The following is a 27,398-nucleotide window of genomic DNA, read 5'->3' as shown; positions in this document are numbered from 1 at the left end:
GAACCTCAGTGCCCCCCCCTCGAACCCCGAATTCACCCCCCCCCTCCCCCCAGCACACACACGTGCCGCTCTGCTTCCACGCGTTCTTCCTGTCGCTTCGGCAACCAAACGCTTCGCTCCCATTGGCTGACCGCCGCTGCCACACGCAAACAGGCGGTGTTGTCACATCCAACATGGTGGCCGGGTCTCAATGGTACTTCCGGGAGAACGGCGCGCACCCGGAACTTCCATTCTTTGGCTTCCGCTTCCGGTGTGTGGGCTGTGCACCCACTGCGAGCGGCCATCTGTGTGGTACGGCGGGCGTGTGGGGGAACTGGAGGCCTAGAAGGGGTTTGGGGGCTCTATAGGGGTCTGAGGGTGAGGGGTGCTGTAGGGCTTTTGAGGGGTGTTTGAGGGGGTCTGTGGGGATTTGAGGGCGCTGTGTGGGGGTGGGGGGTCTTGGGGGGTTTCAGGGTCTGTAAGGTGAAGCAGGGGCCGATATGGGCCTGTATGGGGAGGAGGCGGACTGTGGGGTGGCTCCATAGGGGAAGGTTTGTGTTTGTGAAAGTTTGTGATCCTGTGGTTAAACCCAGCAGAGCTGTGCCGCCATTAAACCCAGCAGAGCTGTGCTGTTGCTGCAGCAGTGAACTCAGGACTGCTCCTGGCCCTGCACTCAGGGCTGATCGTGGCTTTCTGCTGCAGCACACTCAACACGTTTTGTTCAACACACTGGCAGCTCGGCATTACAGAGGGGGAACCAGAAAGGTCCATATTGGGTATCTTCTGTGTAGTTTCCTGGCATTTCCTGGCATTCTCCTATGGAAGAGGCATCCTGGCCTTTTTTCTCAGCCGGGCCCCTTTTCCAGCACTGGTATGACGCAGCCTTGTTGGCGCATTGCCCCACGACAGCTCTCCTTGCAGCAGATCACAAAAAGCCGTGAAGGCAGAGCCCCCCCAGCTGAGAGTTAAGGAGCCTTAACGAGAATTGCAGCCTTTGCCTCCAGATGGGCCCAATTTCTCCGTTCTTTGGACTAAATCTGTGCTGCTTGGCCCAGCTGCCAGCTTGTTGCCATCTCGTTGCTATGGCGATGGTGACATCATCACCCCGTGCCACAAGGAGGAGGTGGCCATGCGGAAGCGGTGTGGTGCCCCGCGCTGCTCCAACACTGCGGGCAGCCCCGGGGCTCCCAGCACCGCCTCGTCTTCTAAAAATGGGTGTTCAGATGGGGCACCGGGGCGGGGGGCCGCGTGCCGCCCCGATTTGGCCCTGTGGGGCTTCTGTGTGACTCGGGGCCTCCGCAGAGCAGGAGGTGCTCTGTGTGACCCCAACGGTTCGCCCACAACCACCCCCAGCCGCTCTTTCTGACCGGCAGGGTTGAACCCTTCCCCACGGTCTCACTCCCATCTGCCCAGCCCCCCCCACTTCCCCTCCAGTTCCCCCATTCTGATCCCTGCAGTCCTCCTCCACCCCCCGCCTCATTTCCCCACCTAGTTCCCCTTTCTAACCCCCAGGGTCCCTTTCCTCCTTCCCTTCCATCCCCCCCGTCCCACCTCTCGCTTCCCCCGTGATCCTCTTTACCACGCCACCCAGCACTCCTCCTCAGTCCCCCATTCTGACCCCTCAAATCCCCTCTCCACCACCCCCCCCCCCCCCCCCCATGAAACTCCCCATTCTGACTACCAGGGGCTTCTTTCCCCCCACTCCCCCCCGTCGAGTCCTCCAATTTTTACCCTAAAGGTCCCTTCTCCCCTCCACCACGTCCCACCGCTCCTATTCCCCCATTCTGATCCTCCTTCCCCCCTCTTTGGAGCTGCAGAATTGACTGCACACAGAAGTGCTGAAAAACGAACGCTAAACATTTAATCATTTAACATAGAAGCAATAAACAGAGAAATGACCGTATTCCCAACCAGCTCCCACCCAAACAATCATCCCCCCTCACGGTTTCCCTCCTCGGGGCCAACACGAAGCCACTCCACATCGGCTTCACGCGACGCCGGGAGCTCAGCACGGGGACACACAGATGGAAACCGGCCCTTGGGGACTGCGGCTGCGGGGCAGCAGCTCAGCACAGCGCCGCCGATGACTGGAGCCGGGCGAGAGCCGAAGGCTCTTGCTGACTCCGTGCCGGGCTCGAACGCGTCTCGATCCGTGCGATCGCTCCCTCTCTTCCGGGGCTGCCCGGCTCAGCCAGGAGCCGCTCCCGGACACCGGCCGGGTCCCGCCGCTTCTCGCAGCCCGGCGGCGCCCCGCCGCAACGACGGAGGACGGCTCGGTTCCGACGGGGGAAGAGCGGGGCCGGCGGCAGTGCTCCCGCGCCGCCTTCCCCTGACCGCCCGGCGTCCCCGAGGCACGGGGCGGGCTACGGCGGGGACGCGGGGCGATGCAGCGTCGCGCTTCCTCCGTCGCGCCAGCGCCACCACGGCGGCTCCGCGTCCGCCATTGGCGGAGAGCCCGCGCTCTGTCCCGCCTCCTTCGCTCTCCCATTGGTCGGTCCGCCGAATGAGGCGGGCGCTCCGCGCGGGGTTCTTCTTGTCCGCGGTCGCGCCGTCATTGCGTCATCATCGCGCGCGTCCCGCACGGCCCCAGCCCTGGCCCGGCTGCCCGCGGCGCCGCCCCGCCCCGCCCCGCCCCGCCCCGCGCCGCGCCGCGCCGCGCCGCGCCGCGCCGTGCCGTGCGCCCGCTCCGCTTCCGGGGTCCCGGGGGGTCCGGGCCCCGGCTGGAGCTGCGGGAGGACGATGAGGAGGGCGGAGACGCGGGGGACCGCAGCGAGGCCGAGCCCGCTCCGCCCCGCTCCGCCCCGCTCCGTGCGGGCCTCTTCCTGGGAAGAGGAAGGTGTGGGAGTCCTGGGTGGGACGCAGAATGTCAGCATCAGCGGCAGGATCGGCTGCTTCCTCCTCTGCTCCTGACGCCATGCGCTGGTTTCCTTTGAGGAAGCACCCCAGAAGCCAGAGCCCATTGTCACACCTGTGGGTTCCACAGACCGCGCAGACGTGGGGTAAGTTGAGGTTGGATATCAGGACAAACTTCTGTACAGTAAGGGTTGTTAAGCACCGCAGTGCCCAGGGAGGGGGTTGAGTCACCATCCCTGACTGTGTTTAAAAACCATTTGTTGTGGTGCTCAGGGCCGTGATTTGGAGGAGGGTTGTCAGTTGGGGTAGTGTGGTCAGGTCGTGGTTGGACTCGGTGATCTTTAAGGTCACTATTCCAACCCGTGTGATTCTCCAACAGGGCCAGCAGAATTGGTGCCCAGGACCACGTCCAGATGGGTTTGGAGATCTCCAAGAGGAGACACTGCAGCCTCTCTGGGTCCCTGTGCCAGTGCTGCAGCGCTTACAGTGCAGGAGTGCTCCTGATGTTTGGTGGCAACGTCTGCTCCTGGCACTGGGCTCCACGGGATGTAGCCTGGCTCCGTCAGGCACTCAGGAAGGCCATGAAGGGCATTGTTGAGTTGATCTCCCTCCACGAGTCAACTTTTATTTTTGCCCCAGCACTGGGAATGGCTGCTCTGGTGGTTTGTTAGAGGGAAGCGTAGCTGCTTGCATTGCTCTGCTGCAGAACTGCCATAAAAATCGTGGGGCAGTGGAAACAGAAGTGCCCTTCATGTCCCGAAATGCAGCTGCTCTGGTGGTGTGGGTCCTGGCAGCTTTGTGTGCACAGATGGAGGCCTGGGGCTGCTGAGAACTCGCCGTGTAGGGGACTGGAGGTGGCACAAGAGCAGAGGGCACTTTGATTCTTGTGCAAGCAGCCTGACCAGCTTCCATTTGTTTCTTGCAGGCACGGATGAAGATGCCATCATGGAGACCTTGACCAAACTCAATGTTTGCCAACATCAGCAAGTTCTGATCACCTACAGGAGCCCTTTTAGCAGGGTAGGTGGTCTGCAGAGATGTGTGAACATGGTTGTGTCACTTGGTGAAAAGCGAAAAATGACCTAACGACCATAAGAGAAAGGTCAGCAGAGACTTTGCCTGAGCAAAGTTGTTCGGTTCCTGTTCAGTTCAGAGCAGTTGTTGATGCAAGGAGGATTGGAGCCTGAAGAGAAGTGAACAGCTCAGTTCCTTCTGTCCTCAAAGGCCGTGCCTTCTGCCAACTCCGTTCTCCTTTTTTGGCCTTCTAGGATTTGATTGATGACTTGAGTTAGAGCTGAAGGGAATTTTGAGGGGGTGATCATTGAGATGATGACTCCCACCACCATGTATGGCATGCACAAACTAAGGAGGGCTGTGAAGGTTTGGAAATCTTCCTTTCGCATTGCTCAAGTTCTGGCCAAGGGCTTGCTGCTTTGTTATGTACGTCTTCTTTATTATGAATTCTTAAGGAAACATGGTTGTATGTCATGAGCAGTTGCTGGTATCTTAAATCTTGCCTTGGCAGTTCCCTATGGAGCAGGAACAGGCGAAGGCTGCCTGAGTGAAATTCTGGCTTCTCGCACCAAGGAAGAAGTTGGTTGCATTAAGGAGAACTACAAGCTTTCTAAGCAGTGTGAAAGGCCTTGTCCTGCTGTCTGACAGTCAGTGTGTGTGTGTGCAGGCAGATGTGAAGAGGAAGGAGTGTGGGGAACTTCTAGGTGTGACAGACTGGCCATCCCAGGTGTTACTGTTTGTCCAGGGAGAATCTAGACTAGAATTTCACCAGCAGCTGAATTGGTGTAAATAAAATGGGGAGGAGCATTCTGTCTGTCAGTAGGACATGTGGCTCTCTTGCCAGTTTCTTGCTGTCTGTGCTTCTTAATTGGAGGCTGCAGCACTGATGATGATGGCTGGAGTGCTGCAGTGATGCTGAGAGCTCTGGGCCCAGCTCTGCCCATAGCAGGTTATGGCTGGCAAATGCTGTGGGCAGCACCCAGGTGGTGGCCCTGCTCCTAACGGACGCTGTGTGTGTGTTCTTGCTAGAATCTGGCTGCTCCCTTGAGGATGGCATCGTATCTGACACACCTTCCATGTTTCAAAGGGTCCTCGTGTCCCTCACGATGGTGAGCCAAGCCAAGGGGAGAAGGGGGTGAACCTTCAGAGCTGTGGGCACAGTTCTGCACTCAGTGGTGAGGAGTCCAGGCTGGCTTTTTCTCACCCTGGGTGTCCCATGGCTGCTCCTCAAACCCAGCTTCTGCAGGGAGGACACTTTGACTCTGGGTGTGCACGAGTGCTGTGGGCTCTTCTTTAAACACCCCAGTAAAGTGGGCTGCTGCTCATTTTTAGAGGGAAGCCCAAAGCGCACCTGAGCTCTGTTTCACTGTGTTTGTGAGCTAGTCTTCCCTTTGAAGGACTCCATTGTCCATCTTCAGCAGCTGATCCTGAATGAGGAATTCCCAGGAGTTGCTTCCTGGATGCTCTGGTAACTGAGTCTTCTATCCTTTTGTCTTTGCAGGGAAACAGAGATGAAGGAATGTACGTGGCTGTGCTCAGCAGGATGCTCAGGTGTGTAGTAATGTGATTCCCAGTCTAATCTGTGTGATGCAAGGTGAAGAGAAGCCAACCTGTGAAATGGGAATGATGGCTCTAGTCTTGTTTGCAAGTCTCTGATGAGAGTCTCCAGACAGGCTGGTTACTTGGCAGGGGCAGTGACATTTTGGTTGTGGGTTGCTAGAATCTGGCTGCTCCCTTGAGGATGGCATCTGACATATCTTCCATGTTTCAAAGGGTCCTCGTGTCCCTGGTGTTCAGCAGATGTGAACTCTTCTGAGGCAGCAGGTGTCCTGGAGAGAGCCCCATTGCATCCATTCCATTCGGGCCATTTTATTCCCTCTTGAGACTGAAAGGGGCTTTAGAAACCTAAGTACCCACATGGAAAGCAGAGATCATGAGGTGTGACTGCCATTGGGGCAGGGGGGAGAGGAGCTAAGGAACTTGATTGGCAGCACAAAGCAGCAGGTCTTGAAAATGGTAAAAGCTGTGGTAGGCAATTATCAAGTCTGTTAGCAATGAAAATGAACTCTTTCTGTGGGACAATCCTGGTTTAGCTGACAGTGCTGCAGGAATGATAGGATGCTCATGCAGTACATGGGGAGCTTGTTGTTACAAAGCGGTCCTTTGAATCTCTCTGACTTTCTGCCGTGCATTCTTCCCCCTGGTTTTTGATGGTAATGAGGCACTGCTGACAAGGACATAACAGACAGCGTTAAATCTGAGATGTCAGGAGACTTGGAAGGTGCTTTGCTGGCTGTGGGTGAGCGCCCTGCTTTTAAACGTTGTCTGCAAAGCAGTGAAATGATGAGAGGTGCTGTGTCTACCCTCGAGCGGCTGTTACGTGCTTTCAGGAGGCAGTTGTGGTTTGTCTTTGTGGGCACAAAGCCAGGCTGGGTGGGACTTGGAGTGCCCTGGTGTAGAGGGGGGTGTCCCTGAGATGGCAGGGGGTTGGAACTTGATGATTTTAGGTGTCCCCTCCAACCCAAACCACTCTGATTCTGTGCTTTACAGACGAAATCAGGTGAGAAAGCTTTGTGCTCTATGGTACAGTGTGCTTGGCCAAAGGGAGCTTTGGCAGCAGAGGTTTGCTGTCAGGAGGCACAAAAGCCTTCATGCAAATCCTGCTGTGTGCAGGCACAGAGACATCAGCTCACAGCACATCACTGACTACATGCCTGCACTGCAGCTGCTGTTTGTTAACCTGGAGTTGCATCTTGGCAGAAGAAACAGCTGCACCAAGGAAGTGCTGCAGCGGTGTGGAAAACCTCCTGTTTCTACTGGCCTTAATTCTCTTGTTAATTCCCTTAATTCTCTTGTTCTTGTCTCTCCTTACAGTACAGTGCGTGCGAAACGAGCCTGCGTGCTTTGCTAAAGGCTGTGTAAACCCACGAAGGTAAACAGATTGTGGAGTAAGATTGCTTGCTTCTTTCTTGCATTTTCGTGCTTGAGTCAGCCAGCAGCATCATGGCAATCATGAGATGGAAGCTGCAGCCACTCAGGAAACTGGCTGTTCCAGGAAAGCTCAGGCTTTTCTGCACATCAGGGTAACAGCCATACTCAGGAGCAAGCTGCTGCTCATGGATTGCTCCATGAATGCAAAAATGCTGTAATGAAGAGCAGCTCCTGCACAGGACTGGGCCCTGAGACCTTTGTGTTTGCAGGTGATTCTCCAGCAGTTCTGTGTTGGCTGCACGTGGCTGCTTTGCTTCCCAGGGTCTGGGAGCAGCCGACAGCACTGTGATCAGAGCGATGGTGTCCTGCTCCAAAATAGATCTGCTGGATATCAGAAGGGAATTCCTGACCACGTAGGAGTCTCTCTACTCCTTCATGAAGGTAAACTTGTTGATGTTGGACACAAACAGTGGGATTTTCTGAGTGCCTTTAAGGACTGATCCCCCGTTGACACCTGTTGGGTATTTTAGAGCAGCTGGGATGAAGCAGACCTTAAAAAAAAAAAACGTACTGACAATGTTCCTGAATATTCCTAAATTGTCTAGGATACAAACGCTGCAAAAAGAAATCTGTCTTAAGAAGAATTTTACTTTAATAGAACTTAGAAATTATTCATATTCCTTTTTTTTTCTCTTCTCAGTAACTCTGTTTGCTCTGAACTTCTCTCCTCCTCTTCTTTTTTTCTGCACTCTTCTCCCGCTTTTCTCTTCACCATTCCTTCATTTCTTCCTCCATCTGTCCTTTCCTCTTTTGCTGTTCCCTCTGTTCTCCCTGCCCTCTCTTTTTTATCTCTTGTCCTTTTTAGATCTGCTCTTCTCACCTGTATTTTCTGTTCTGTCCTCTTTCTTTTCCCCTCTCGTTCATCACCTTTCTGTTCTTCCCCCTTAGAAGCTCCTCTCTTCCCTTTTTTCTTTGTTCTACTCTGTCTTTTCTCTCCTCTCCTTCTCTCCTCTCCTCTCTGTGGCAAGAGGACTCTGAGCTCCCTTGCTGGTGTGGCAAGAGAGGCGCAGGCTCCCTTGCTGGTGCAGAAGGAGGAACGAAAGACCTTTATTGTAGTGCTTACAACCTTTAATACCTACACATCAACAACTGGTTACATGTAGGAACCAGGCACCTCGTGTGTTTACATCTCAAGTTACTGCTGAGCTTTTTTACTCATTAGCAAAACAGCGACTTTCTTTATCCCTTCTTTATTAATAGATAAAGAAGCACGGTTCAGAAACAATCCTAAAAGGAGCTAAACTAAAAGTAATACACTGAACAAAGGGGGGGTTCTTTAGAGTACAAACAATAGTCCATGTAAACCAACCCCAACAATTCCAACTTATGATTCCTCGGTGACACAATTGACAAAGTGTGAGAGTCCAAACCAGATGAGGCCTCAGCAGGGCAGAGCAGAGGGGGAGGATCACTTCCCTCCACCTGCTGGCCATGCTCTTTTTAATGCATGCCAGGATGCCATTGGCCCTCTTGGCCACAAGGGCACACTGCTGGCTCATGGCCGACCTGTCGTCCACCAGGACACCCAGGTCCCTCTCCGCAGAGCTCCCCTCCAGCAGCTCATCCCCCAACCTGTAGTGGTGCATGCACTTATTCCTCCCCAGATGCAAGACTCTACACTTGCTGTTGTTAAACCTCATCCGTTTTTTTTTTTTCACGTACTGTAGTTTATTCTTTGAGGCTCTCAGTCCCTGTTTCCCTAGAAAATTTAGCAGTTCGTTCGTAGCCTTTTTAACCTCTGCTTTTTCTGGTCCTGACAGCAAGAGATCATCTACATATTGTAGGAGTGACACTTCCTCTGGTGCCTGAAAGCGTTCTAATATTTGCTCCAAAACAGATTTGGTGATTCTGCAAACCCCTGAGGCAGAACCATCCACTCATACTGTTGTTTTCACCCTCTCAGGATCTTCCCACTCAAAAGCAAATATATCTCTGCTCTCCAGATCCAGGAGACAAAACCAAAAGACGTCTTTTAGCTCTATAACACATTTATCTTCATTTGGGACTTTATTCATCAAGGTACATGGGTTTGGAACCGCTGGATGTCGTTTTTGTACTATTTCATTAATTCTTCTCAAGCCTTGGACCAATCGATAGGAGCCATGAGGTTTCCTTACTGGCAGAATGGGGAATGGAAGGGCGACACGCACGGTTCCAAAAACCCATCTTTCAGCAATCCTTGTATCACAGGTTCAAGCTTGGTACGTCCCTCAAAAGGAACTGGATATTGCTTGTCTTATGGTCTCATATTTTTCCTGCAACTTTATTTTTAAAGGGGCTGTTTTCAGCCCCCTCCCCTCCTTTGCCCACACCACAGGATCTCTTTCTCATCTGCCTCAGTTAACACATTCATTGGTACTGTCATTCCCTCCTGGTGGGTTGTTATTTGCATTCCCAGTTTCATCATAAGATCTCTCCCCAGCAAATTAGTCCCTGCCTCAGGTACATGCAGTAACTGCCCTGTTATTGTCCTATTCCCTACTTTTCAAAAAGTGGCACTGTCATCCCAGTCCTGTTATCTACCCCCGTTATCCTTAGAGTCTCATCCGTTAATTTGAGTCCTGACACTTTATGAGCTAGCAGTGATCGAGCTGCCCCAGTATCGACTAAAAATATAACCTCCTCCCCTTCAGGTCCTGGTTTCACATTTACCAAGGGCTCCTGCTGGGACCAACTTTTCAGAACCCCTGACACCCTATTCTGAATTTAAAGCAGCTTGTAGCGTCTCCTCTCTCTCCACTCTGGGCAGTTTTTCTTTACATGTCCTAGCTTACCACACTTGGAACACCTCCTTTCACTGTTTTCTGATTGAAGTCTGGATCGATATCCTCAGAATTTTCCTCCTCTCTGCCACCCTCCAGGACCCGACCTCTCTTCAGTTCTCCTTTCCCTATTATCCAATCTTTGTTTTGCTACACGATCCACTGTGGAAACTATCAACTTAGCCTTCTGTTTTTCTTCCCCATTTTCCCTTCTGGCATATATCTTCTGAGCCTCTTGTAAGAGCTCCTCCAGGGGCCTCGTATTCCATCCTATCTTCAGAAGTGTTCTCTGTATGTCTGGAAATGCCTTAGTTATAAAATTCACCTTAAGGAGCCCTTGGGCTACAGGATCCTCAGGATTCATTCCTGAGTATTTTCTCATCCTGTCTCTAAGCCTTTCTAGAAAATCACTAGGGGATCCATCCTTATTCTGCTGAACCTCAAATGCCTTAGTGAGATTCTGGTTCTGAGGTTCTGCCTCCTTAATTCCAGCCATTATTATATCTCGCAAGTCCTTCATGTTCTGCCAATGTTGTGCATTATTGCAGTCCCAGTTAGGGTCTTCCACTGGATATTTTTGCTGTGCCGGCACCATCCCAAGGCATCCAGGGGGATTATTCTTTTCCCATTCTCGCATAGCAGCTCGTCTGATCGTAACCCTTTCCTCCCTTTTCACAAGGGAGTTGCTGCCGTTGGCTGCTGTTAGCAGCCGGCTCTCCCCTCAGACGGCGCTGGTCCCACAGCCGCTGCACGCCAGAGCTCCGGGCAGCACCGAGACAGAACCGCGGCACAGCGGGAGCGGTGCTGAGCACAGCGGCGCCGGAGCTGGGAGGGACGGAGAACGGCACCGGGCTGGGGAAGGAAGCCTGTGCGTGGGGTGAGGGGCTGGGAGCGGGGCTGGGATGTGGAGGGAGACGGGATGGGGTGTGGGGAAGTGGGATAAATATGGGACGGGCTGTGGATGTGGGATCAGTATGGGGCTCCGGGGAGCTCTGGGAGAGATACAGGGGGCTGACGGGGAAATAGAGGGGGGCGAGGAAGCTGTGGGGAGCTGGGGAGGGCTGCGGGGGGGCAGGGGGCTACAGAAGGCTGTTGGGGTATAGGGGGGGCACATGGGGCTGAAGTGGGCTGTGGTAGGGGATTGGGTATATGGGACTCCAGGGGTGGGTCTGGGGGGATTTGAGGCAATAGAGGGCCGTGAGGAGGTTAGGGGGGACACGGTGCTATAGGGAGCATTGGAGGGGGTTTGTGGAGGGGCTCCAGGGGCTGGGGAGAGCTGTAGGGAGCGATATAAGAGGCTAGGGGAGGATATTAGAGAATGTGGTTGAATAGATGTCTATAGGGGGCAAATAGGTGGGCTAGAAGGGGATATGGGGCTAGAGGGAGCAATAGGTGTGATATGGAGAAGCAGATGCAATAGGGGTCTGTGGAGGGGTACAGGTGGGACATAGGGAGATATGAGGTTATAAAAGGCTGTAGGGGAGCTACAGGAGGCTTACATAAGTTCTAGTAAAGTATAGGGTAATATGAGGCTATGACGGGGCTATAGGGTAATGTGGGGAGAGGAGGCATAGGTAAAGGCACAGATGTAGAAACGATAAGGGGGATAAAGGGGGCCAATGGGTGGATATAAAGTAACTTCAGGGGGCTGAAAGAAAAAGTAATAAAATAAAAAGTAAGAAAAGATAAAAAGTCTAAAAAAGAAAAACCAAGCAAGAAACAAACAAGCAACAACAACAACAAAAATGGGGAGGGTTGTAAGGAAAATAGAAAGAAAGAGGAAAGAAAGAGAATAAAAAGTGAAAAGCAGTGCATGTAAATGTAGAGAAAGCAAGTAGGAAAGCTAACCATAGCACAGCAAAGCAAGGCAAGGGAAAGAATGAAACAGTGCAACCTTGCAGGAATGGAGGAAAGGGGAAGAGCTGAGCCCTGGCTTGCCACAGGAGCTGCGCGGAAGGAGAAGAAGCTGGGCCCAAAGGTGAGAGGGGTTTGGTCCTTTGGGCTGTGGGCTTGAAGCCAAGCTGAGAAGCCGTGCCAGGAGGAGGTGTGGGCAGCTGCAGGCCACCTTGCCGTCTCCCCAAGAGATGCGGGCTGTGGGCCGGCAGCGGGCAGGAGTGCTGGCCAGAAGCAAGCATCTCTTGGAGGAAGGCAAAGTGCAGAGGAGGTTGAAGGGGAGCTACCGGGCACGGCCTCGCTCAGCAAGGGGAGGAAAGCCTGAAGGGCATGAGAAGGGAAGAGAGAAGGGCAGGCAGGCGGCGTGAAGCTTGAGCAGAGCTGAGAGGCACCGGGCAGAACAGCAAGCAGAGGAGGCAAGTGTTGGGATTTGGTGTGAGTAGCAGCGAAAGCCAAGAGCATGAAGAAGGAAGAAGTGAGGAGAAGGTAAGTGAAGGGCAGGTGAGGTAATGGTAGAGGGAAGGGGAGGGGCAAGGGAGAAAAGAGGGGGTGGGAGAAGAGGAGAGGGGAGGGGGGTTGAGGGGAGGGTTAAAGGAAAATCTATGATTAAAATCAGAAAAAGAGAAAAAAAAGAAACAAAACAGAGAAAAAAAAAAGGAATAGATAATAAAAATAAGAAAAAAAAGATGAAGAGAAAACAGAAAAAAATGAAAAAAAGCAAAAAAATTAAAAAGTAGAAAAGAAAAAAAGAAGAAAATAGGTATTTAATGGAAAAAAGGGAAAAAAGAAAAATCAAAAAGAAAAAAATAAAAGGAGAAAAAAAGAGAGGAAATAGAAAAGAGAGAAAAGGACTAAAACAAGAAAAGAGAAGAAAGGCAAAGAGAATAGGAGAAAAAAGCCAAGTAAAAAGTGAAGAATAAGAGCTAAGAAAAGAATGGGTGGCAAGAAATGTGGAGAGAGCAATGCACAGCATTGCAAAGGAAAGCAAGGCAAGAGTAGCAGCAAAAGGCAGAGAATGCAGAAGAATTCCGTGAAGAGCAGGAGAGGTAAGTTGGGCATAAGGCAAGGGGAAGGGGTGGGGAAAGGAGAAAAGGGGGGAAAGGGGAGGAGAGGGGAGAAGGAGGAGGCAGAAAATGAGAGGCAGGGGTGAGGGGAGGGGAGAGTGGGTGGGCTGGGGTGGGGAGGGTTGAAGGGGAAATGGCACTAAAAAACCGGCTTCTGTTTCGGCATTAAAAGAGCAAAGTGAATTTCTTGGTTTGCACCAAACAGCACAAACAACACTGCAGTGATTTTCTTTCTGCTCTGACAGCATCTCTGTGTCTTTAATGTCCCTTTAATGTCCCTTCCCAGCCCGGCCGTTCCAGCACTCCACATGACAGTCAGTGGCCTCCTGCTGCTCTGCATGGCTGGGAATCCTCCCCCAGCACGGCAGCGAGCCCAGGGGCAGCGGCCCAGGTGGCGGAACAGACGTGAGCTGCCAATGCTCAGCCTGGTGCCCTGAGCTCACAATGCTCAGCCTGGTGCCGTGAGCTCACAATGCTCAGCCCACACCCCAGGCGTTCCGTGCCGGCCGGCGGCACTCACTTGGCTGCAGCGCTGGTGGTGGCAGCATGGCACGAGTGTGGGGGGCCGCGGCCCCCGCCCGCCTTGCTCTCCTCCTCCTACTGGCGGCCACGTGTTCCCAGGAGACTGGTGCTGCTCCGTGGCGAGCACCAGCAGGTGGGTGGGCAGAGATGGGGCCGAAATCAAGCGACGGTGAGGGCGAGAGGTCCGGGCTCTTGTCCCCTTCTGCCCCGGGGCCGCCTGCCGTGGGGCTGTTGGGGTGGGGGGACGGGCGGCACTGCAGGAGCTGGGGAGGGCGTGAGGAAGCGATGCTCTGCAGGCCGTGCCGGGCCGTGGCTCTGTGCTGGCTGAGCGGCTCTTTGCCCGGGGTATCCTGGGGGAGCTCAGCAGATTGTGTGCTGGGAAAAGCGGGAGCGTTTCTGCTCCGGCTTCCTGCTGCTCCCCGCAGGCAAATCCCAGCTCCAACAGAGCCTGCCGGCCAGAGCCCAGACCAACAAACAGGCATCATTTCCTCCAGTGCTTTAGTGTGAGATACAGGAGGGATTTCCCAGTATGAAAGCCCTGATGGCTGTGTGCCCTTCCGTGCGGTCCCAGCGGCGCGTTGCACGTGGCCTGCAGAGAGCATTTGGAAAGCTGCCAAGGCTCCAGGTTGCCCTGGCCGCTCTGCAGCCTTGGCGATCACAGCCTGGGTCTCCCATCCCGTTACCTGGCCCCTCCCAGTCACTAGGGGAAAAGGAGATCTTGACATGCAATGGGGACGAGTCTCACCTGTTCTTGATTCTAGATGACGCTGATGCTCCTTATCCAGAGGATTGGGTGGACACTGCTTTTGTGCCTCAGGGGAACCCCAGAGGTAAGTTGTGTCTGTTTCCTTGAAGGCAGAAAAATTAGTGCTGTCGTAGTTTATTCAGGTACTTAAGAACTCCAAAGGTCTTTCAAGTCTCTTTGTGCCTTAAAGGCCCTGTTCTGTACGCAGAACAGTCCTGAGTATTTCTTTACTTGGAGAACTTCCCATTTCAGTGGGAAAGCAGCCCTGGCTGCTCTTTGGAGGAGAGAACCTCTACATTTGCCGTTTGGACCATGTCTTTCCCGGACCTGCTGCCAGTCCTTGCAGGTCACTGCAGAAAGTCCAGGCCCCAAGGTGCAATGGAAGCTGTCCTCACCTGTGTCTGATCACATCTGTGCCTGCAGGTCTTCTCGGTGAATTAGCAGAGCGGAGTCCTGTTGCTGAGCCTGGGCTGGATGCCAGAGGTGAGCCACCAGCCTTCATCTCACGTTCTTTGCTCGTATGTAGTTGTGGCAGTTGAGGCAGGGTTCAGCTTTTCACTGCTCTGTGATTTCTACTCCCTGTTTGTTGGGTGCTGCGAGCTCCCAGTGTCCTGTTGGCTTCGTCTCTGTACAACACAGATCTCTCCAGTAAGAAAACCCAGATATTCTTCCATGCTGTCTCTGAGGATTGTTTCAAACAACCTGGAGAGAGTATCCGGAAAGCTGCTGAGTGCCAGGCAACTCCCACCTGGCCCTCCTGCAACTTGCATAACTCTGCTACGCAGCTGCGTAGATGGCAGCGTGTGATGGAAAGTTCTCAGCCTTTGGGTGCAGAAGTGCCTGCAGGGAAGGCTGGGCAAAAATCCTTGGCTGCTTCCTGTGCTGTAGCCCCACAGGCGTCCCAGGGGCTGCTGTTGTCTTTATCAACTTCACCAAAAAGACCATTCAGTTCAATCCTTTGTCTGAAATGTTTTTTCATGGTTTCTGTTAAGGTCCTGAGGTATGGAAAGAGACATCGAGAACTGGAAAATATCCGCAGAGGCTCTCCCATGTCCTGAAGAAAATCATGAAGGAGAAGGCAGCGCACGGTGGGTGTCTCTCTGTTCACTGAAAGACTGGGGAAGCTGAGTTTCTAGATAGATACATGGAGAAACTGTAACGTGCACAGCAGGAAAGGATGGATCAGAGCCCTCTGATCTGAACTGGCTGGTGGCATCATCTTGCAACTTGCCAGAATCGCACAAGAAGCCTGCCTGCAACCTGCTGGTCTCCCAGCAGGACAGGTCTTGCTGTCTGTGCTCGCAAACTGGGAAGTGTGCAGCACTTCAGTTTGTCTCACAGAATGGCATGCAGTTTGGAGCAGGAATGGGGTGCACCACAAAAAGCCCAGGCTTTGTTCCTAAACTCTACTGATGTGTCTAGAGAACTGGTGCCTCCTGCAGATACCATCTTTCTGATGAGAAGCAGTTACTTACAGCCCCGCTCTCTTACCTCCTTTCTAAAGAGGCAGACGGAGAGCCTGAGCACAGGGATGCATTTCAGGCAGGCAGCCGTCGCACAGCGCACGTCCTTCTGGGAGAAACAGAGGCCAAGCACACGACTGGCACTCCAGGTAAAGCCCCTCCTAGAGCTCCGTGGCCATGGTCAGAGGTTGCTGCCCTCCCATCACCCCCAGTTCCCAGGGATTTAGGAACTTTGGCCAGGGGAACCACATTCAGCAGATGAGGAGAGGAAATAGGACCCTCCAACGTACCTCCCTCCCACAGTCCCTGCATTCCAGAGCTTGCTGTGCCTCCCTTGAGGCGCCTGGCACACCAGCAGCCCGCAGCGGGATCCCTCCTGCAAACTGAGCTCCAGAGGGACGCACTGACTCCCTAGAGGGAGCCTCCCCGTCCTGCCTCCTCTTTGCCTGCACCATGCTGAGACTTTGCCTTTCTCTCATTCTTCACAGTGCTGTTAAAGCCCCAGGAAGCCCTGTACAAATGGATCCGTGGTTTTTTTCAGAAGAATCCAGGTGAGCAACAATCAGGCCGGAGTTCATAAAGGGGAGAAAACTCGGAGCCTGCAAGTTGTGCCCACGCCGGGTGAAAGGCAAAAAGGGAGAGGCAGGTTCAGGTGCCTGCAGAGATGGTCTGACTCTGCCTCCGAGTGGGTTCCCAGTGGGAGGGGGGAGCTCAGGGCTTGTTCTCGTCCGTGTCACTCATAGCACAATTGGTTAAAGAGATCCACACGCTCTCCTTCTGCTCTAAGGAGTTTTCTTTAGTCAGACAACGTGCCCCAAGCGGTCACGGTGTGCCTGCAGCAGCACTGCCCAGCCTCACAAGGCGAGGGTGGGCGAGTACAAAAGAAATCTTAGAGCATGATGGAGAAGAAGGAGCAAATCCATGGCCCAGGAACATTTGGATGGTGGCAGAGCCAGAGTGTAAACAAAGCTGAGAGGCAGAACAGAGGCTCTAGAGTGCGTTGATGTGCAGCGCCTTTGGCAACTCCCTTAGCTTCCCCTGGAATCAGGGAAAGCATTGCAGTCTGAGGATTTTCACTTGTTCCAGGAGGCCAGCAAAATGAGAAGAGCATTTTGTGGCCGTGTCAGAGCTGCTGCGAGATTGCTGGTATGGCACGAGACACAGCAACGACCACTTTATTCCTGCAGGTGTGGATGACGAAGGACATGCAAACGCCAAGCAAGTTAAAGATGCACAGAAGTTGTACCTGGAACTTGCCGCATCTGTGCCAGTTTCCCTGTTGCTAACAATGATTCTGTGCTGCGTTCTTTTCTGGTGGTGCAGGAAGAGAAAGCAGTGAGTTGTTGTTCACCCCCACCCCCATCCTGCCCAATTCTTTACTGCAGGGCTGCAGTGAGCCAGGAGGCATTTCTAGTTAAAGCAGCACAGAGAGGCGGGTCAGCCGTTGGCTAACATGGTCTGAGATCTGTGCTGTTAGACGTTGGAGTGGCGCGGCCATTCCTGCAGCCCGTTCTTAGACGGGCTGAGATCCGATGGCGGCTCTTTGCCATGAGGAAGGAGAGCAGGGGCTCTGCTGCGCCCTCAGCACGTTCTTCTCTCCGCAGGCGCCTCGCTGCAGCTGACGGAGCGCGGGACGATAGCAGCAGCTACAGCTCGCCGTCAGAGGAGGAGTCTGCTGACCTCGAGTGGCCCAACAGACAGACAAACCATGAACTATCTGCGTGGGAACAACCTGCCCACCAGCCGCAGGGCACCAGCAGAGCGGCCCCTGCCAGGCTGGACAGCCGCCGGGCTCAGCTACCCCCGCCTCGACCCCCGCGGCCCCCCAGCCCGGGCTCTGCATTGCGGGGGATCAGCGACAGGCCCAGCAGCCCCCGGCCCCAGCGGGCATCAACGCCACCCCCTCGTCCTCCTCCACCATCCTTCAAGGGACGGAAGGAACCAGCCGGGGGCGGAGGCTTGCGGTCATCGTCCAGCACCGAACCGATTGTTCCCCAGCAGATGAGAAACAGGCCCAGCAGCCCCCAGCCCCAGCAGGCATCAACGCCTCCCCCTCGTCCTCCTCCACCATCCATCAAGGGACGGAAGGAACCAGCCGGGGGTGGAGGCTTGCGGTCATCGGCCAGCACCGAACCGATTGCTCCCCAGCAGATGAGCGACAGGCCCAGCAGTCCCCGGCCGCAGCGGGCATCAACGCCGCCCCCCCGTCCCCCACCACCATCCTTCAGGGAACGGGAGCGGTCTCCTCAGCATGTCCGCTTGGGGGCATCATCCAGCACATGGGTAACCACTGCCTCGGGGGAGCCTGAGAGACTCAGCAGCCCCCAGCCCCCCCCGGCACCACCTCTGCCCCCCTCCTCCTCTCCACCATCCTTTAGGAGGTGGGAGCAGCGTCCCCAGGTTCTCAGCTCGGGGGCATCATCATACCCCTGGAAAACCACTGCCAGGGGGAAACAGACCAGGCCCGGCAGCCCCCAGCCCCCCCCAGCGCCGCCTCTGCCATCCCCGTTCCCTCCATCACCTGTCAGGGAATGGAAGCGATCCGCGCAGAGTGCCGACTCAGGGAAACTGTCCGACAGGACAGCCGCTGCCAGGGGGAAGCAGGACCGGCCCAGCAGCCCCCGGCCTCCCTGGGTGCCGTCACCAGCCTCCCGTTCCCCTCTGCGATCCTTCAGGGGACGGGAGTGGCCCCCCCAGGCCTCCCCGCGGCCCTCCCCCTCCTCTCCACCATCCTTTAGGAGGTGGGAGCAGCCCCCCCAGGGTCTTGGCCTGGGGGAATTATCCAGAAGACCAACAACTGTGGCCTGGGGGAAGCGTGAGCAGTTCACCAGCCCACAGCCGCCCCGAGCACCATCCTCTCCCTCCCCTCAAGCATCTTTCCGGCGGTGGGAGTGGCCCCCCCGGGGCATCAGCTCAGGGGCTTCATTAGATAAGTGGAAGACCACTGCGAGGGGGAAACAGACCTGGGCCAGCAGCCCCCAGCACCCCCCAGCACTACATCTGCCCTTCCGCTCTCCTCCACTCTCCATCGGAAGGTGAGAGCACCCCCAGCATGCGGGTTTGGGACACCGTCGGACATCCGCAGAACCGCTGCTGTCATGTACCTGAGATTACCAATAAACAACATAACACCACAGCTGTCCACGTGCTGCTGTGTCATTACCTGACCTGCTGCCAGACCTTGTGTGCCACTTGGCAGACGACGATCATACGGGTGGGAATGGCTTTAAACTCAAAGAGTGCAAACTGAGGTAGTTGTGCAGAGGAAATTCCTCTCCCAAAGGCAGCGAGGCCCTGGCCCAGGGTGCCCAAAGGCTGTGGGTGCCCTACAGGACAGGGGACAAGGGTGGGAGTGCATGATGCAAAAGCACCAGCGCTCCTGCATAAGGTTCAGCAGACAGCAGGCACCATCCTGCTCTGACCAGTAGGCAACCATTCGCTCTGCAATAGGAACCAAGCAAGAACTACTAGCACATTTTCTTCCTTTTTTTTTAGATTGGCCACTGCAGTAAAGGAGAATAAGAAATCCTTTTACAAATATATCAATGGCAAGAGAAAAAACAAGGATAATCTCTATCCTTTAATTGATGCGGTGGGGAATGTGACTACAGATGACAAGGAGAAGGCTGAGGTCCTCAACGCCTTCTTTACATCTGCCTTCAATAGTCAGACCTGTTATCTTCAGGGCACTTTGTGCCCTGATCTGGATATCTGGGCTGACACGCAGCATGTCTCCCCGGAGATTGAGGTGGAGGCCGTTAGGGAGCTCCTCCTCCATCTGGACAGTCACAAGGCCATGGGACCGGATGGGCTTCATCCTAGGGTGCTGAGGGAGTTGGCAGGGGTGATTGCTAAGCCGTTCTTGGCTATCTGCCAGCACTCCTGGTTGACTGGAGAGGTTCCAGAGGATTGGAGGCTTGCTGATGTGACTCCCATCTACAAGAAGGGCCGTAAGGAGGATCCGGGAAACTAAAGGCCTGTCAGCCTGACATCAGTGCCAGGGAAGGTCATGGAACAAATCCTCCTGGGAGAGATCACACAGCTCGTGCGCGATGTCCATGGGATCAGGCCCAGCCAGCATGGGTTCATGAAAGGCAGGTCATGTTTGACCAACCTCATCTCCTTCTACGACTGGGTGACCAGACTGATAGATGAGGGAAAGGCTGTTGATGTCGTCTACCTAGACTTCAGCACAGCCTTTGACACGGTCTCTCACAGTATCCTGCTGCAGAAACTGGCTGCCTGTGGCTTGGACAGTTTTGCCCTCCGTTGGATAAGGAACTGGCTGCAGGGCCGTGCTCAACTGGTGGTGGTCAATGGAGTGAAGTCTAGCTGGAGACCTGTTTCAAGTGGTGTCCCCCAGGGGTCGGTGCTGGGGCCCATCTTATTTAATATCTTCACTGATGACTTAGATGAAGGGATTGAGTGTACCCTGAGTAAGTTTGCAGATGGCACCAAGTTGGGAGGTGGTGTGGATCTGCCTGAGGGCAGGGAGGCCCTGCAGAGGGATCTAGATAAGCTGGATCGCTGGGCCGAGGTGAATGGGATGAGGTTTAACAAGGCCAAGTGCCAGGTCCTGCATTTGGGCACAACAACCCCATGCAGCACAAAGGTTTGGGGATGAGTGGTTGTGAGTGTGGAGAGGAAAGGGACCTGGAGGTGTTGGTTGGTGCTCCGCTGAACACGAGCCAGCAGCGTGCCTAGGTGGCCAAGAGGGCCAGCGGCATCCTGGCCTGCATTAGAAATGGTGTGGCCAGCAGGAGCAGGGAGGTGATCGTCCCCTTGTACTCAGCTCTGGTGAGGCCGCACCTCGAGTGCTGTGTTCAGTTTTGGGCCCCTCACTGCGAGAAAGACAACAAGGCCCTGGAACGTGTTCAAAGGAGAGCAACAAAGCTGGTGAGGGGTCTGGAACACAAGTCTTATGAACAGTGGCTGAGGGAGCTGGGATTGTTCAGTCTGCAGAAGAGGAGCTCAGGGGAGGCCTCATTGCACTCTACAACTTCCTGAAGGGAGGCTGTGGTGTAAAAGGGTCTGGCCTCTTCTCCCAGGCTTGAGGAGGTACAACCCCAAGTTGTACCAGAGGAGGTTTAGGTTGGACATGAGGAGAAACTTTTTCTCTCAGAGGGTGGTCAGGCACTGGAATGGCTGCCCAGGGAGGTGGTGGAGTCCCTGGCAGCGTTCAAGAGGCGCCTGGATGAGGAGCTACAAGATGTGGGTTAGTGCTTGTGGTACTGATAGGAATGGGAGAGGGGTTGGACTGGATGATCTTGCAGGTCGTTTCCAACCTTGTGATTCTGTGATTCTGTGCTTTTGGCTCTGTGGGCTGGATCGAGAATCTGAAAGTGGAGAGAGACGAGAGGAAGGCAGTGCTGCAAACCTGGTGTGCCTGCTGCCACTGCTCACTGTGATTGCAGTCGCCTTCTCAGAGGCGCAGTCCATCGTGCTACCAGAAGTGGAGCTCGGCTGCCAGCATTGCACCCTGCAGCTCCTCCCAGCACCTGCCCTGCGTCACTGATTTTCGGGATCCTGCAGGGGGTGCAACATTCCCGTTTCCTCCCAGCTCTCAGCACTCCTCAGGAGCTGTGGCCATAAATAAAGCAGCTGTCAGTCAGCTGGAAAAGGAAGGAAGGAAAGAGGAAAGAAGGAAAGAAAGGGAAGGGAAGGGAAGGGAAGGGAAGGGAAGGGAAGGGAAGGGAAGGGAAGGGAAGGGAAGGGAAGGGAAGGGAAGGGAAGGGAAGGGAAGGGAAGGGAAGGGAAGGGAAGGGAAGGGAAGGAGTCCTTTATCACTGGACTGTCAGCTATTTCTGGCAGTGAATTCTCTCTTTGTAGCACTGATTTGGTGGCAGTCATTGTGAGGTTTGCCTTGCTTTCCCTCTGGGTTCTCTGCACGTGCCCCTTTCTGAAATTGTACTTCTCACTGGGGAAACCCCCTCACAATCTTTCCTCTTCACCTTTAGACTGGACATCAGGAAGGATATAAGGAGTCTTTAGATTGCACATAAGGAAGAAGACTGTGAAATAAGGGTGGCACTGGAACAGGGGACACTGAGGGACCCTGGGGATCTCTGGAGCCCCGAGATCTGCAGATGGATGGGATGAGGGCAACATCCCTGCCCTGTTCCAGGGGGCCCATTGCCACCCCACAGCTTCCCTCATGCTTTGTGGGGCTGTGCCCAGGAGGAGGGTCTCGAGGTGCCCTAGAGATGGCCCAGGGTCACTGTGCAGATGGGACAGTGGCTGTGGCTGCTGCCTCCAGGGGACAACGTCCTGCCCTGGGCTGCTGCCAGCCCCACTCCTGCCCAAAATCCTGGGGCACAAACCCTGCTGGGACGAGGCTTCTCCTCGGTCAGTGGCAGCTTTTGACGTCCTCTGCTGACCCATGGAGTCCATTGAAGGAAGCGAAGACCCTGATGATCTCCGACATCCTCCTGAGATCAATAAAGCCCTCAGCAAAGCCACTCTCTGTGTCCGTGTCCTCGTCCCCACACTCGGCAGGGACTGCTCGTGTCTGTCCCTGCCTGGCAGAGGCCACCCCTAAGGCTGGGAGGGTCCCCAGCTCCGTGCCCCACACCGCGGGCCTCTCCATCCCCTCTGCGCGTGCAGCCGTCCCCGCGGCGACAGCGCATGCGTGGCGGCGTCTCCATGGCGACAGCGCCTCAGCGTCTCAGCGCCCGCTCTGTCGCTAAATCGACGCGCCGTCCCCGCCGAGTGACGTCATCGCCCTGCGACCCGAGGAGGCGCCCGTGCGGAAGCGGCGCGGGGCAGCCCGGGGCTCCGAGCACCGCCTCGGCTTCTACAGGTGGGCGTTCGGGGGACGCCGGGGGGCCGCTGCCGCTCTGCGTCTGCCCCGCGGGGTCTCTGCGGTGCTCGCGGCTTCCGCTCGGCGGGGGCGGCTGCCCCGCTTCTCCCCGCCTCCCCCACTCCGTGTGTTTCGCTGCCCTCCCCCCTCTCCCCTGCCGCTGATGGCCCGCACCCTCCCGGTGACCCCCGGGGTTACGCCCTTCCCCCCATCCCCCTCCCCTCCAGTTCCTCCATTCTGATCGCCGCAGTCCTCTTCCACCCCTCCCCTGTGTGCCTTCCCCATTCTGACCCCCAGGGTCCCCCTCCCCCTCACTCCCTCATCCCTCCCCAGTGCCCCGTTCTGATCCCAAGTGTCCCCCCATCCCCCACCAGTCTTCCCATTCTGTCCCTTAGAGTCCTCCCCCATTTCCAATCCCCTCTATCCAACCCCCAGAATCCCCTCCTCCCATCAACTGCCCCACTCCAAATCCCCCATTCTGATCCCTAGAGTCTCCTCCCACCCCCCATTCCCCTCTATCTGACCCCCAGGGTCCCGTATCCTCCCTTCTCCCCCCCACCTCCTGGCCCCTTTTTCTGACCCCTAGAGTCCCCTGTACCCCCCTGTGTTCTCCTCACTGACCCCTGGAGTCAGTTCCCCCATTTTGAGCTCCAATCCCCCCCCCAGCCAGACCCCTTTTCTGCCCACTAGAAGCCTCCACAACCCCTGGCTCTTCCCTCCCACCCTCCCTCCACCCCCAGATTCTCTTCCTGCCTTGTAGAGATTCTGTTTGCCCCTTTCGCCCCCACAATCCACTAAGTTTCCCCCCAGACTCTTTGTTGACCCCATAGACATCCCACTCTCCTCTTCTCTCCCCCAATACTCCCCTAAGGTCTCCCACACTCTCCTTCCACCCCATAGAAGCTCCCCACAACCCTCCAGATTTCCTCTGCCACTCTCTCTCCACTCCTAGACTCCCTTTCCTCCCAAAAAAGGCCCAACTCACCCTCTTTTTCCTCCCACACAACTCCCTGTCCACTCCCTGACCCCCCTTTCTGCCCTACAAAAGCCCATTTTCTCCCTTTCAACCCCCCAAGTTCCCCTCCACTATGTACCCCTCCATCCCCAGGCCCCCTTTTCACTCACAGAAGCCTTGTTCTCCTCTCTTCCCCCTCACAACCCCCTCTCTCCATCCTCAGACCCCCTTTCCATGCCATAGAAGCCCCCCACAATTCCTCAGTCTCCCCCTTCCAACCTTTCTCCATCTCCAGACCCTCTTTCCACCTCACAGAAGCCCCACTCACGCCTTTTCCCCCCATAGATTCCCCATGAGCCCCCTGTCCACCCCTGGAGTCATACAGAAGGGTCTGGAGATGTCCCAGAGGGATCTTGGGGGTGTCCAGGGGGTCCCCAGGATGGTCCCGGGAGTCCCTTGAAGGATCTGGAAGCTCCGAGGATGGGCCCAGGAGCTCCGAGGAGCCACTGGGATGATCTGGAGTTGTCCCAATAGAGTCTGATAGGGTCCAGAGAGTCCTCATGTGGATCTGAGTGGTCCTGGAGTCATCCAGGCATCACAGACATCTCTGGGGACGTCCCAGAGAGGACTTGGACGGTCCAGGGGGTCCTCATGTTGATCCAGATTGTCCTTGAATTCATCCAGAAGGGTCTGCAGGTGTCCTGGAATGGTCCTGTGGGATCTGGGGGGAGTCCTCAGGTGGGTTCAGAGGGTCTTGTTGTGTTCTGGAAGGGTCTGGAGATGTCCCAGAGGTGTCTTGGGGTCCCCAGGGGTTCCTGGTGTCACCTTCACTGGATGTAGTTGGGTATCACTGAGTGTCACTGTCTTCAGGTGACACCGTGACACAGGGTGACCTCGATGTGCAACAGCCGTGATGCAGTGTCCCCATCCCTGGCTGTCACTCTTGTTACTGTCATCCAGTGTCACCACCACCTGTGTGTCACCATCTCTCGGGTGACACCATTCCCTGCGCTCTGACCACCACATGGGGGCAGGCACAGGCGGCCCCGCGTTGTCCCTGTGCTGCCACTGAGCCTCTCGCTGTCCTTTCTCTCCCCTGCAGCCCTGCCTGCAGCCGGACCCGCTGACACCGGAGCCCTGTGCCGCTGTCACCATCGTCTGCCACGAGGACGGGGACGCACAGTGATGAACTCTGTGCCATCACCAGCCAGCGTCAGGTGTCACCGTCATGCGGAAGGGACAAAAGGACCCCCTGGGGACCTGCCGAAAACTTCACCATACCTGGGCTTTCAAACGAGTCCTCCTGTATCGCTTCTCTTACGTCCAGCTCACGAATGTAATTCTGAAGGTCCTCCACGGAGGGCCACAGTCCTGTGCTTAATGGTTTGTTGGGCCAAACCACGTGGATGCTGCCATTCACCAGTCTGTTATCGACTGGTTCTCAGTGCTCTATGAACAGCAGCATACAGCCTCTGCCTGATGGCAGGGTTACAATCATGGTGGCCAGCTTTGATACCTCTGGCCCGTTCACCATGTCACCTTCTGCCCCTGAGTTCCATAATCCACAAACCACGTGGGCACACTCTCTTTCTCTGCCGAAATGGTGCAGCACATCCATCAGTTCTGTTGGTGCACGGCCTCGCCGCCACATGTGAACGCGTTTGGGCAGGGGGCCGTTGGGCAGGGGGCATCCCGCCGGTCTGCCTTGTCCTTCCCTTGTCTTCTGGGTTATAATGGGACAGAGTTCCAAGGAATCTGCCCCAAGTGGAGCCTCTAAATCTGACCTAGAGTTTTTGTTTTCCTGTACAACCAGGTCTGTCCCTTCAAAGCTGTGGTTATTATCTACTGAAATGCTGCGGACCTGGCCTATCGGGGAACGTCAAGCTGGTCTTTCCCCTGTGAATACATTAAGATCCTGTTCCAGTTTCTCAGTGCAATCTTCTAATAGCTGATTTTTACTTTCTAAGGTGTCAGCTCTTATCTCAGTTTGATTTAAAGCATTTAACTGTGGAGGCAGCTAACTGCCTTTCTTTTGTATTTAGAATGTCTCTGTGTAATCCTTGAAAGCGTTTCATCTTGCGGAATGGGGAAGTGTTCCCCATAGCTTGCAGGGGACCCCATTTCTCAACTATGGTGCTAATTGGTAATCAGGAGAACCTAGGAACCCTGGGATTGTTTTACCCAAGGGGTGATGTTCTCCCCCTGATCCATTTGTAGAAATTCCACAGAAATAGGGCATAAGAATCTAACACCTAGAGAGCTGTATTTTTCAAGACTGTTGTGTTGTAAGCAATTACGCATCTTCATTTTTTATGTGAAGCTATATTCATTCAACCTGGAGTTTACTTTTAAGTAGTTTAGACCACACTTCAGAACTTAATCACATGAGTGGCTCCACCCTCACCTAAAGGTAATGCTGCTTTTCCTGAATGCTATCTGATTTGGCCCTGAGAGCTCACAAGCTACACCTGCTCACTAACTGAAGATGCAGTAGCAAAAATTATTTCCTGAGTGGTTCAGAGTTGCTCACTTGCATCAGCCCAAGACATTTCCAAACCAAACCCTCCAAGTGGGTTGAGAGGGTATGGTCTGTCTCCTCTGGTTCCTGACTATTGAGTCCCACCATGTCAGAACGTACAGCACGTCAAAAAGTCTGTGCAATGCTCAAAAGTGAGATGGGGAGAAGCTAGGTTGGCATGATGAGATATTCTGCACAGCCCTTACTAAGCTGATGCTCAGATAAATCCCTGCTGTCCAGTGTGAACTCCTTTACCTTCTACCTCCAATTACCTCGTCTAATGATCCTCCAGCAAGATGAGCTATATCCACTATGCCCTATCCCATATTCTTCAGATGCCCTCTGTGCTCTGTCTGAAGTCAGCTCTGCAGGTGGCACTGTGTCCTGCCTGTTGGTAAGTTCACATGTTCTCCTTTTGCTACCATGACATTGCTACCAAAGCTTGCACAGTTCCTAAAAGAAAAACAAAAGAACAGAAATGTTCTCCAGAAAATAAGACTGCTTCTGTTAGCCTGGGCTCCTGTAAGGGCCAGTCACTGAAGAAAGCTGTTGTAGTTTGGCCAGGTTTGGTGACAGGGAGCTAAGGCATCTACGACTGAGAAGAGAAAAGGGTGGGGGAAGTTAGGCCGAGGCAAGAAAACCAACAGCAGTGAACTAAGGGAAAAACTTAATTTACAAAATATAGCAGCGGAATGTACGTTAATAGAATGTGATGGGATTTGAAGCTCATCAATAAAATAGGAGAGAGTTTACAAAACTGCATTCCTTACTCTAATGCTACAGGTGAGACAACCAGGAGCACAGACAGCAAAGAGAGGCAGTCTTGAGACTCCGTCATTTTATCTGTTTGTTCGAATGGAAATGGAACAACGAAGTCCTCTGGGAGTTGTAGTTCACTCTTGTCTTTTGAGACCAGGAAACCAGAAATGTAGACAGGCCACAGAACGGCAGTACTAACCCTTTAACTCCAGTGCACTGCGAGATGTGATGGTGTGGAATACTGACCAAAAAACATAAAACCAGGACAAGAGAGTGTCTCTTGAACCGAGGCTGCTTCCTGTGATGGAGTGCTGTGTAGCCATGTAGCCATAGCCCTTCACTAGTTGGGTGAGCACAATTTTTCTTTCTATGACTACTGGTCTACCTGTGAATACTTTGCCTGCTATCTCCAAGAATCTGTCAGAAGCAGTTTTGCTTCTTTGTGAGCAGGGCACCTACATTAACTTTATGCTGTGTGTTCAAAGTTGGCCTACAGTGCTAGTCTGCAGCCATATGCAAAGCACTACGAAATCATTAGGGAAAACTTGTGCCAAGACATCTGAAGGCACTTCTCCAGAAAATACAGGTGGGCAAAGCACTCTGCGTGTTATCGCTGCCTTTGATCTCTTACCCGATTCCCTGAGAAGGAAACAAAGGTGCAGAGGCTGAAAGGGAAGCACAGGGCACTCTGGCAGTCCACCAGTAGGGATGCATGAGGGACTGTGGCTGTGCAACATGCCCACAAAGCCACTTGTCTTGAACTCTGAAAACTGCCTGCAAGTCTTTGACTCTGAATAGAGTGCTCACCCTTACTACTGATACACTAACAAGCATTTCACATAGTTACATTTAGTACAGCTGGAGCAAAGGTTCACTCTAGCTTGAATACATGGAAAACAGAATTTGCTTACAAGTCCTCCTAGGGTAGCCATAATGGCTGCAATAAAATAAATCAGCGATCTATACTTGCTGCTGTCTTCCATCCCAAACATTTCACTGCAGGAGGATAATCAGCTAAGACTACAGATGAGCCTTTAAGAAATTAGCTTAGGAGTTACTGTGCGTGATCAAGTTACAAAAC

General features: G+C 54.3%; 1 protein-coding gene across 5 annotated transcripts; it reads left to right on the top strand.

The window, feature by feature from the left end:
• The first annotated feature begins 10,975 nt into the window (after positions 1–10,975).
• On the top strand, positions 10,976–18,420 carry LOC128072912 (uncharacterized). Of its 5 annotated transcripts, XM_052667134.1 has the most exons (9): positions 10,977–11,577; positions 12,843–13,211; positions 13,840–13,908; positions 14,247–14,306; positions 14,816–14,911; positions 15,328–15,435; positions 15,775–15,837; positions 16,474–16,621; positions 16,891–18,420. In XM_052667134.1, the coding sequence occupies exons 2-9, from the start codon at positions 13,103–13,105 to the stop codon at positions 18,323–18,325; spliced, it is 2,088 nt and encodes a 695-aa protein (XP_052523094.1). In that variant the 5' UTR covers positions 10,977–11,577; positions 12,843–13,102; the 3' UTR covers positions 18,326–18,420. The 5 variants fall into 5 exon arrangements, with proteins under 5 accessions (XP_052523096.1, XP_052523098.1, XP_052523094.1 ...); XM_052667136.1 differs by lacking the exon at positions 15,328–15,435 and having other exon boundaries at positions 10,976–11,577; XM_052667139.1 differs by lacking the exon at positions 12,843–13,211 and having other exon boundaries at positions 10,978–11,577.
• Positions 18,421–27,398: the final 8,978 nt, after the last annotated feature.

This window comes from Tympanuchus pallidicinctus, unplaced genomic scaffold, assembly GCF_026119805.1.
Source record: "Tympanuchus pallidicinctus isolate F22 unplaced genomic scaffold, pur_lepc_1.0 scaffold72, whole genome shotgun sequence".
NCBI lineage: Eukaryota > Metazoa > Chordata > Aves > Galliformes > Phasianidae > Tympanuchus > Tympanuchus pallidicinctus.
Note: the sequence above shows the minus strand (reverse complement) of the source record. Positions and strands in the feature narration are given on the sequence as shown.

What these genes read in the sequence shown, in the direction of transcription:
- LOC128072912 (XM_052667134.1), top strand. Translation starts at nt 13,103, where the DNA reads ATGGCACGAGTGTGGGGGGCCGCGGCCCCCGCCCGCCTTGCTCTCCTC. An exon ending in TCCGTGGCGAGCACCAGCAG is followed by an intron (nt 13,212 to 13,839) that starts GTGGGTGGGCAG and finishes TCTTGATTCTAG; the next exon opens with ATGACGCTGATGCTCCTTAT. An exon ending in TTTTTTTCAGAAGAATCCAG is followed by an intron (nt 15,838 to 16,473) that starts GTGAGCAACAAT and finishes TTATTCCTGCAG; the next exon opens with GTGTGGATGACGAAGGACAT.